Source organism: Hippocampus comes, unplaced genomic scaffold, assembly GCF_001891065.2.
Source record: "Hippocampus comes isolate QL1 unplaced genomic scaffold, H_comes_QL1_v1.1 scaffold157, whole genome shotgun sequence".
NCBI lineage: Eukaryota > Metazoa > Chordata > Actinopteri > Syngnathiformes > Syngnathidae > Hippocampus > Hippocampus comes.
In genome coordinates, this window is record NW_017805149.1 from 632735 (window position 1) to 643383 (window position 10649).

The 10649-nt window shown below is 42.1% G+C and overlaps 2 protein-coding genes across 4 annotated transcripts in view; both read left to right on the plus strand.

The window, feature by feature from the left end:
• Positions 1-693: 693 nt before the first annotated feature.
• Positions 694-4965, plus strand: ppih (peptidylprolyl isomerase H (cyclophilin H)). Its single transcript, XM_019868087.1, has 9 exons — positions 694-854; positions 2134-2198; positions 2515-2538; positions 2640-2684; positions 2756-2798; positions 3023-3115; positions 4159-4246; positions 4362-4402; positions 4520-4965. The coding sequence occupies exons 1-9, from the start codon at positions 789-791 to the stop codon at positions 4586-4588; spliced, it is 534 nt and encodes a 177-aa protein (XP_019723646.1). The 5' UTR covers positions 694-788; the 3' UTR covers positions 4589-4965.
• A 1697-nt stretch (positions 4966-6662) lies between these two features.
• ybx1 (Y box binding protein 1) overlaps positions 6663-10649 on the plus strand; it is a 7548-nt gene continuing 3561 nt past the window's right edge. For all 3 annotated transcript variants that reach the window (XM_019868082.1, XM_019868081.1, XM_019868083.1), the window contains exons 1-3: positions 6663-6942; positions 9677-9740; positions 9989-10022. In XM_019868082.1, coding sequence (XP_019723641.1) covers positions 6834-6942; positions 9677-9740; positions 9989-10022 — 207 coding nt within the window. In that variant the 5' untranslated portion in view covers positions 6663-6833. The remainder of the gene's footprint in view (positions 6943-9676; positions 9741-9988; positions 10023-10649) is intronic.

A 10649-nucleotide genomic window follows, 5' to 3' on the forward strand; every position in this document is an offset into this window, starting at 1 on the left:
ATTAACCCCGTTGCCAGCCAGCCCCACCCCCACCGTTCCCCACCAACCCAAATAGAGAATCTCAAGTCAAGGAAAATGTAGAAAGAAATGGGATTTGGTGACTATTTCTGATTGGAGTGAGCTTATGAGCATTGATCAAGTGTTTCAAACACTTAAAACCAAATCGAATGAGCGAGGGATCCTCTGCTGAACTTGTTTCCCCCTTCTTATCCCGGCCATCCATACAAATCCAAGCTTGGCCCCTCCCCCATCCATGCTCTCGCTGTTCTGCCTTGGACCTCGTTCCACTGGCACAAAAGAATCCTTTTAGATGGAGACTGTTCTGGAGGCTGGAGGAAGGATTTTCCCCCCCGTTTTGTGTGTGTGTGGGGGGGGGGGGGGGGGGGGGGTGTGGGGGGGCCTAACTGTGTTGAGGTGAGCCAATCAATGGGCCCTGCGCAGCTTCCCTCATGCCGCTGACGTGCTCACGGCCCGCGTGCCGCTTTCAACGCGCAGACGGAAATAGACGTGAAAGACGAGGTCGCCGAGGCGCTCGGGCCGTAAAATAAAATAATCATTTAAATTAGCCTAAGTCCATGCAGGGTTTTCCCGCATGCCGCCAGTTACCGACCTATCCATGTTTGAGCTACTTTATGTTACTACACGCGTTTTCTTTGGGTTTGTCCCTAACTGCTTGCCGTAATATGACTTTACTGTTTTCCGTAGAAATTTCCGGTTGTTCGAATTCGCATCTGAACGAGTGTTCACCGTTTTTTTCCCCCCTATTTAAACGCGAAGTGAGTGGAATAATGTCCGTTCAAGCGACAAACCCCAACAATCCTATTGTTTTCTTCGACATTACAATAGGAGGACAGGTGAGTTGGAGAAAGACTTTCTTAACTCTTGTCCGTAACCAAGATGGAGAAACACACATGAGGCACCCCGGTGCTGACAGAAAGATTGAAGCGTGATCACTCACTCTGTTACAACAATCTTAGGTTGTGTCACTTGAAAACAAAAAAAAATGTACAAAAGTAAAATCCCTCATGTTTATTCGTCATTCTTTGTCAAATAAATAAATGAATGGTGGCAGGAGGCGGATCATTTCCTTCTCGTGAAGTAATGTGCTATACCAGACTTTTAGGATTTGTTAGGATACCAATAACCTTTTTGTAGAAATTTTATCAACACTGATTGCGTGAAATAAATACTGGCCATTAATTTGTACCAAGTTTGTTGTACATTTGAATTCATAATAAAACAGAAAAATAATGTGCATGAATATGCATGCACTTGCCAAACAAAGATGAAAATTATACATTTCATATTTTCTGTTTGTTACTACTCTGAGCCCAAATTGTTCAAATTAAAGACATTCTTCATGGTGTGGAAATCAAGATGGCTTAAATCTCCTCAGCAAAGTTTTTGCCTCTTACTTAAGCACAGACCTAAAAAAAAGAAAAGTATCCACCTTATTTCTACAGCCATTTCAAAGCATTGCTCTTGTAGTCACAGATCCAACTTCTTCTGCTTGTTTGTACAACCTTCAACATCGCAACAAGTTCCTAAACCGTGCAACACATTTCCAATGCATTGGGGACGTATGATGCCTGTGAAAAGGTGGTGAAAAAACACGTTCAAATAAATCGTGTTCATGTTCTGTTGTATTTTGTGCTTCATAATGTTTTAAGTTGCACTTACGGATGTCGCGCCAAACTGTATTTACTGAGATTGGTTTTCTGAAGTGTTCCCGAGCCCGTGTGGTTATATTCTTTACACATTGATGTCTGTTTTTGATACATTGCCGCCTGAGGGATCGAAGGTCACAGCCATTCAATTTTGGTTTTGGCTTTGTGCACACATTGTCATCAGCATGTTGCAACGGATATACAGAAAGACTTGAAGAGTCATAGAAAGGCATCAGAGTCATCATTCATCTCCATTTGTATGTCTTTGTTTTATTCGTGTTAAAGTAGCAGTTATTTTAAGGTGTATAGTTACTTTGTCAATGCTCAAATCTGCCATATTTTCCAAGTCTCGCTGCCAATGTCAGTCGAGATTGTTTTTTTTGCTCACATTGGGTGTTTCTAAAGATAAAACTGTTGCGAATGTCTCATCAGCTGTTTACACAACTTTTTCCCTCCTACGTTGCAGGATGTGGGGCGGATGAAAATTGAACTTTTTGCTGATGTCGTCCCAAGGACGGCTGAGAATTTCCGGTATGTTGTGATCTTAATTTGAGCATCGTTTTATTGTACCTTTTCTGGCAAGAAGCTTTTTTTTTTCAGCCTTATGATTGACTAAATACTTATAAGAGCCTTGCAGTGCCAAATGTTGCTTTGCTCCCTGAACGACAATGAGGGTAAATATGTGTGTTTAAAAACTCCCTTTCACCAAACTAGGGATGCTTCCCTCGATAAGCAGGAAAAAAATGGATGGATAAAAGCGACCATTTAGCAGAATTAGCGATGCACCAATACCAGTATCTGTGCTTATATTGTAAGACTTACCGTAAATTCTCATCGTTTCTTGCAGGCAGTTCTGCACTGGAGAATTCCGGTAAGGGAGACTTCCTGTAAATGTTTCTGATGTTTCACATCGTGTGAATAAAACAGGCCTGCCTTTTATGAGGTGTGAAACTAAAAATTCCTGTCTCACAGGAAGGATGGTGTACCTATTGGTTTCAAGAGCTGTACATTCCACAGGTATGGACTGCACGGACAGAGAGAATGTACAGAGTTCATTGTGTCTTACCCGTTACGTTGCCCATTTGCAGAGTGATCAAAGACTTTATGATCCAAGGAGGGGACTTTGTGAATGTGAGTATATGCCGATAGCAACTGGCAGCAGTGCCTTACACATTTGACTTTCAGTATAATTTGTTTAATCTCTCCGGTTCATGCTTAAAAAAAAAAAGAAATGTTCCCCCCCCCGCATCCAGTAAATTGCCAAGTTGCAAACAATCGGCCTCTTGCTGGGCTCCTCGAAAATTGCAAATGCACAGTTTTGGTGAGTTTGATATGATGCAGTGTTTTTCTTACAGGGTGACGGCACTGGCATCTGCAGTATCTACAGAGGTCCATTTGCAGATGAAAACTTTCGAGTGCAGCATTCCATGCCTGGTCTTCTGTCCATGGTATGTGGCTTTGTCAACAATAAGGTGCAACTGCAAATAAAATAAGTTGGACATACTTTGTCGAAAAAAAGGAAACACTGTGCAAAATAATGAAAAAAATAGCTCCGTATTGGATTCACTGCCAGCTGTTTTAAAGGCAGAGTTACCCATTTTGACTGATCTCTGAAGCACCAAATCTAACAAAAGAGTAGACTCTTCTTTCACTAGAAAAAAAAAAAAGTATGTTTCAGCCTTGTCTCATTCTTTAGTATTTAGCCGTCAAACATGGGCTGCTTTCATCAAAAACAGTCAATTCTCACGATCGTTTATCAAGAGATTCAAGACACAGACTTGCAATTACCTACCGCAACACATCAGTTTAAACCATGCACAAACATACCGGTACTCTGTGACTAATTGTGTCTGACTTCCAATGTGTTGGGATTTTTGTCGCTCATAATCATCACGAGCACGAGATTCATCCCAGAGGATTTATCTTGGACTCAAAAGCAGTGCTGATCACAAAAATCCAAAGCGATACAACGCTGCCATCTGCAGGGATCTGTTGGTCATTACAGTGGTTTTAAAAACCTGAATTTCACTGACAGGCTGGGTGAGATCCTCTCTTACTCCTGCAAGACAAATAATTTGTCAGTGACAGGTAACACTTGCAATGTAGTACACGAATATACAGTATATGTCTACGGCAGTGAATGAGTTGAATAATGTTACTGAATTCAAACAAGGTGATAAGACATTTGTTTGCAAAACAGATATGACGTTGAATAATTATGACCCCTGGTGGTGGCAGGGACCTAAGCAGGTGCCTATTAATATACTTGGTCGCTCTGAGGCTGGTTTCAGGCTCAGACCTGGTTCAAAATGTTATCCTCATATAACTGTTCCAATGGAGGTTCCATTTTATTGACAGCCTTTGGCGGGAGCCTTTTCAAAGTTTGCTTTCGTTTGTGTTCAGATTATTTTTATTTTCTTTTACACAGAAAGTAGTCAATATAAAATTCACTTTGTTCTAAGATTCTGCTGTCATATTTCTTTCCCCTTAGGCAAACAGTGGTCCAGGGACAAATGGTTGCCAGTTTTTCATAACCTGCACTAAATGTGACTGGTTAGACGGAAAACATGTTGTTTTTGGTAAGCATGGACCCACTATCATGTGGATTTTTTTAATGTGTGTTTATTTAAAGTGTTATGCTAGATATTGTATGCATGAAAATGTCTTGAATGTTCTTATTTGTTGTTGTTTCAGGTAAAGTTGTGGATGGATTGCTGATCATGAGAAAGATTGAGGTACTTTACACTGAATATCAATCGACTTCACTCAAGTCATCTTAATAGAATTAATAGCATGACACATTTTTTTTTCTTCTTAATGTTATGACAATAAAAACTATTTATCCCCAACAGAACGTTCCCACAGGACCAAACAACAAGCCCAAGCTGCCGATCCTCATTGCACAATGTGGAGAGATGTGAGGGAAAATGGCTCTACGCACCTTACAAGTTACACTTATGCCCCATTTGTTGACCCTGCATAATGTCGTTAGTGTCTAATTCCATTGTACATGTAAAACCCAAAAAAGATTCAGCCCAACTTTATATCATGAACTTGAAATAAATAGTTTTTACTGAAAAAAAAAACATTTTGACATTTGCGTGTCTTTGTGAATAAAACTTCCAATTTACAGTACTGTACTTACTGTACTTACAGTACGTGAATGATGTCACCATTCACTGTCATAGAAGGTTGAAAATATGATTGTTCCTGTTGTTGCGACTTGTCCCATCGCTACAGCGACGTTTTATTATATATTCATCGATAAATTGTGTACATTAAAATCGAATGTATTGGACACCTGTTTCAAATCGCCTTTTTCTTCCTATTTGTAGATGACGTAAGATTGACGAGGCTGACGTCATTGGTAATATACTGCCCCCTTTGGTGTCTTTAATAGCTACAGTAGCCTGTTTTTTTTTCTCACTGAACACGCATTTTTATTCCCATTGTGATAAGAGTAACAATGGTTTCAGTGATTCTCATGGATATTTGTAAAATATATTTAGAATATTGCGCTTCTATATTTTGTTTTCGACATTCAAAGTCAGGTACCTTTATTTTACTTCAAGGTTTCATTCCTTTGGAGTGGCAAGCCTGGGGTATAATGCAATGTTTATGCTGCGAGAACATTGTGTTCCCAGTGTTTTATTAACCCCGTTGCCAGCCAGCCCCACCCCCACCGTTCCCCACCAACCCAAATAGAGAATCTCAAGTCAAGGAAAATGTAGAAAGAAATGGGATTTGGTGACTATTTCTGATTGGAGTGAGCTTATGAGCATTGATCAAGTGTTTCAAACACTTAAAACCAAATCGAATGAGCGAGGGATCCTCTGCTGAACTTGTTTCCCCCTTCTTATCCCGGCCATCCATACAAATCCAAGCTTGGCCCCTCCCCCATCCATGCTCTCGCTGTTCTGCCTTGGACCTCGTTCCACTGGCACAAAAGAATCCTTTTAGATGGAGACTGTTCTGGAGGCTGGAGGAAGGATTTTCCCCCCCGTTTTGTGTGTGTGTGGGGGGGGGGGGAGAGGCGGCTTCATGGGGAGGCTTTCTGAGGTCAATGCAAAAGCTCATCTTTGTGTGGGAGAAGGTGAACAAGGACCTCTTCGCACATCAGCCAATGCTCATAATATACAGTGTCAGTGGAGCATTAACATCACAATGGGAGGGGGGGGGTGTTGCTGGCTGCAGTGGGATTGTCTCACACCCATTCTGGGTCTGTCCACTGGACTGGAGGTCCGGTTTTGGATTCAATGTGAATTCTAGTGATTTGTACAGGGCAATTTTATGTGACTGGGAGTATTGTATGTGGATTCTGCACTGTATTTTTGAGATGACCATTAAATGGATAACATTCCTTACTGTGATCCTTGACATGGTGGAATGCAATCGATGCACATTTTTTTCATGCAGCATTTTCATTCTGTCCAGCGGAAGAAAATACCTTGTTGGGTTCCTTTGCATTAAGGTCAACTCCAATCCACTGAGCTACAGCCACACGTAACATTTCCAGGACCCGTGGGTAAAATATTATTCACTTCGGACTCAGCATAACCCTTTCAAATGTTTGACATACACAAATTGGCCTTGATGACAGCAATTAACAAAAAATTAAAATATTTTTACTGCTGTTGAATCAGCTAGATAAAACGTATTTGTATTTCGTATGCATTATGTGGTTTATGACTTGTTTTCTAATAATTCGTTGCGCATATATCACATCATCCATCCATCGATTATCGGAGCCATTCATGCTCACGGAACGTATTCCAAAAGTGTCAATTGGTTCGTCTGTCTTTGACGTTACTATGGAACGCTGTGGGTTGACAGGTACTTTCTTCCCCAGCCAATCATAGCAACCAAACTCTAATCAAACACCTCCCTCGCCTTCTATGATCAATGTCATAGCCAATCGGAGCGCGCGCTCGTTTCCGTTCCAGATCCCAGCCAATGAAATCACTGACTGGGCGGTGCTCAGGCCAGGAACTTTTCCCAGCAGTTTAACAGTCTGCCCAGTTCGATCGGCAACGGGAGCGGGAAGAAGAAAGCAGAGAGCCTGAAGGCAGTAGCCCCCCACCACCGCCGGCCCAGGTTACCATCTTGCACCGGGAGAGACAACAGAGAGCCGCCACCGGCAGAAGCCATTACCAACCAGTAGTGACCATGAGCAGCGAGGCCGAGATACAACAACAGCCGCAGCAGCCTGCTGCCGACGTGGAGAGTCCATCCAGCCCGGTAGTCGCAGCTTCCGCGGGGGATAAAAAGGTCATCGGTAAGATTACGGCTGTAAATGACCTTAATTACCCATTTAGCTCATTTGTGTAGCTAGCCACCAAATCGCAGGTGAATGTTTACCAGCACCATATAACTTTTCGAAATTGTGTACATGACAGAAATTGTGAATCTGCCCGGGCGATCTAAGTGTCACTCACTGCACTAGTATGTAAGTTGAAGTTTGAAACGATAATAGAAGTGAAAACAACGCGTGATTTTAAACATGCACCTTCACATTTTTGTTGCATTTAAACGCAGGCTGCTGTTACGTTTGACGGGGGCTTCATTTATCGAAGATGCGGCAACTGAGTACTTTCCGGTTCAGTTGGCCTTCTAACGTCCGTCCACCGGTGCCACGTTACCGGCCGGCCGTTACAAATTCGACCGCTCCTTTCTTACTGTCGTTTAGATTACTAGACTACACACTTAAATACCCCCCTATAATTCGTGTCACCGAAACCAGCCTCGACCGTCGCCTCCGCAGACGAGCTAATGCTAACTGATTCGGCCGTCCCTTTGTTCGCAGCAATAACTCGGGTTTCCCGTGCCGGTTACTTTCCGCCATTAAACGGTTTCGTCGCTCACCAAAAACCAGAGCACGATATGATTAGCGGCTGTTCAAGAAACTCTTAAACGCGGCACAGTCTAGAATTAAAGTCGAATTCCACTGTCACTTGCGGCCTTCGTCAGCTGCTTAACGGCGACTGGGGGTGGTGGGCTGGCTAAGCTAACGCTAGCTCTGCTATTTTCACGGTTGAAGGGGACACCCAAAATGTCGGCCGAACCCTTCTTCCATTCGTTGTCGTTTTCTTCGCCGGCGACGCGTAGCAGGCGAATGGTTTACTTTCGGTTCCGTTGTGGTATTTCCCGTCATGTAAGCCGCGGTGGTTCGAGCTAGTTGGCCCCGTTTCAACCACATGGCTGCGAAGCATTAGGCTAGTTAGCCGTGCGAGTTAGCCATGCTAACGAACCAGCTCTGCTAACATGTCACCGCGCGACATCACCACGTGCACAGCGCGCTCTGGTTCATCGCGGGCCACTAGATTATATACTCATGGAATCTTCACTAATTTAAAGTTGGACAAGGATAGTTTAAACACATACATTTTAAATGAGACATTAGGACTTCGGTTGGCAGTGATTCTCAACTGTTGTCAAACGGGGACCCGCATTTTCCCACCGAAGCCAAGTCGTGACCTACTTCACATGTTTGAAGTACGTTTCAGAGAACCTTACTTAGACTCTGAGAGTGAGCATGACTGATTGTACAAAAATGAATGCTGTGTTGTAAATTTAAATACAATTGCATCAAATCAAGCCAAATTTCACTCATGTTTTGCTTTTTTTTTGGTTTGATTTTGACATATCTGTAAAAATGTTAAGGCAAGTCCAGACTGGGGTATAATTTTAAATATTTCACGTTCTCAGTTTATTAAAGAGTTCACCTCTGTATCTAACCCATGTTCATGCCTCAGTAAAACTATAACAGTAAATTAATTAAAATTTTAACATTTGTAAACAAATATTTGTGGGCTATAAATATGAAACCACAAAATCCTAACTGTGCTACTTCTGTATGATTCCATGTGCCACATAACCATGTGTTCTTATGCTGTTTGGAACCTTGAATCTTCGAACATTTAGACTGTTGTAGTTCACGGTATAAAAAGGCAGTGGGTTCACTACCTACAAATGAGTTTTTACATGATACATTTCAATTCCAATGTTTTTCTTTTGTTTGAAATATAATTGGCACACAATACCTTTACAAACTACTGGCGGTAACTGTGTGTGTCTTCTTGCATGCCATTCATAACCCGTCATATTTCCCCCCCAACCTGTCATGACTCACCCATCGTGGGCCCGGCCCACTTTTGCGTACATACCTCCCCGTTGAGAATCACTAATGTACAAGCTCGTGATAATATTTGAGTTCTACCCGCAATCACAATGTAATGGTCATAAGTAAATGACGATTGTAATTAATCTGGCTACGTGTAGGAGCTTGATAGAACATGATGTATAAGGCTGCAAGGAAAACGTGTTGGTCCGCCCCAATTGGCTTTTAGTGGTGCTTGTCGAGTGCAGCTGGCTTAGGTCTAAAAAGAGTGTCGCAGTTGGCAGTTAAATATAACTTCCAGGCAATGTTATTGAAGTTATTTGATGCTGTTGCTGCCCCCCACGCCTCCTCAGTATAAAGGTCTTGAGTGGGTGTGACTTGTGTGCAAAAATGCGGGTTGCAAAATAGCCTATTTTCTATGTATAAATTGAATGACAGATGCCAACCTAATTACGAATTAGTTAATTATTTACATTTTTTCTTCACGATACTTCCCATGTCTGATTTTTGGGTTACATGCCGTTCTGCCGCAACCATCGAAGACTTTATATTTTACGCAACATACGCCGCGCCATACATATGCCGGCCATTTGGCAACTTAACATCATTTTAGGCTCAGAATGTCACAAGCCTTTTTGGCAATTTAATAGTTAAGGCTGGCGAAGATGCTGTTGACGAGACCAATTTGTGGCTGTTTTAATTTGAGAAATGTCTCCATTTGCACCACTTGTCATCTCGTGGCAATGAGTGCCATCCAAAAAGAAAAAGTTATGATCATAACAGAAAAATGGCAAAATAATGACTTTGTCATAGTCTTCTGGAGTATTAAGAAGTACAGTACTGTTTCTGCTCTTTCAAGTGTATAATGGTACAATGTCGTCTCTCTCGTTAGCCACAAAAGTCCTGGGTACAGTGAAATGGTTCAACGTCAGGAACGGATATGGTTTCATCAATCGGTAAGTGGACCCCCCGTCGCGCCCTCCTCCACACCTGTTCCTCTTAAGAGGCCCTGGAAGTGTGTTTGAAGGGGCAAGTGCAATCCTATTATAGCTCCGATTTGCCCACGGCGCTGATGGGACAATTTGTCTACTGCTCACCGTGCTGTTCGTGCGCAGCTTAACACTTGTGACTTTAGCTGCAGTCTGTCCACTGACGGGTTCAGTCTGCAATGTTTCACTAACTAGACGTAATCTTCTTTGCACAGGAACGACACGAAAGAGGACGTTTTTGTACACCAGGTAAGTTGACGGGACTCGTTTTATGTTGTGACGACCAACATATGTCATTAAAAAAAAAAAGACACATAACTACACCTGTGTAGGGCTTGATAAAAAAAAAAATCTAAGTAGCGGGTGCTTAGTAGTGTGTTTGCGCTGCGCAGCTGGTGGATGTGATTGACGAAGATTGTCTTCTTTTACTAAGATTCCGAATAACAAATGCTAAATTGCGTGTTCACTCACTCAACCAGATTACACAAACTGTTCGTAACAGGAGTAAAAGGGGCGCACCCTGCTACATTTGAGAGCTTTGACGGTTTTCATCCTGAAAATTTTGAGGGCGTACCACAAACACAAAATGAAATTTCAAGCGATTTATTATTTTTTCTCTCTCTATTTATCCTTTTTTAAAAAATATTGAATACGACAGTGCTTGTGTGAGGTGGTGCACATTCAGCCAAACATACAAATACAAAATGAGAACTTGTAAAAACTACGGCAGGCGAAAACTCACTCGACGCTCATAGCTAGACTAACCAGGAGGTCTTCACGATAAATTGGGTTCAAATCAACTTCACCATGTTATAGAATTCCGTTTTTAAATTGCAAAGGCTAAAATATATGTGTGTGTATATATATATATATATA

Bases quoted from the DNA above. Each gene is read 5' to 3' on its own strand.
- ppih (XM_019868087.1), top strand. From the start codon at position 789: ATGTCCGTTCAAGCGACAAACCCCAACAATCCTATTGTTTTCTTCGAC. The intron at 2,685-2,755 runs GTATGGACTGCA...GCCCATTTGCAG, and splicing joins AAGAGCTGTACATTCCACAG to AGTGATCAAAGACTTTATGA. The intron at 4,247-4,361 runs GTAAGCATGGAC...TTGTTGTTTCAG, and splicing joins CGGAAAACATGTTGTTTTTG to GTAAAGTTGTGGATGGATTG.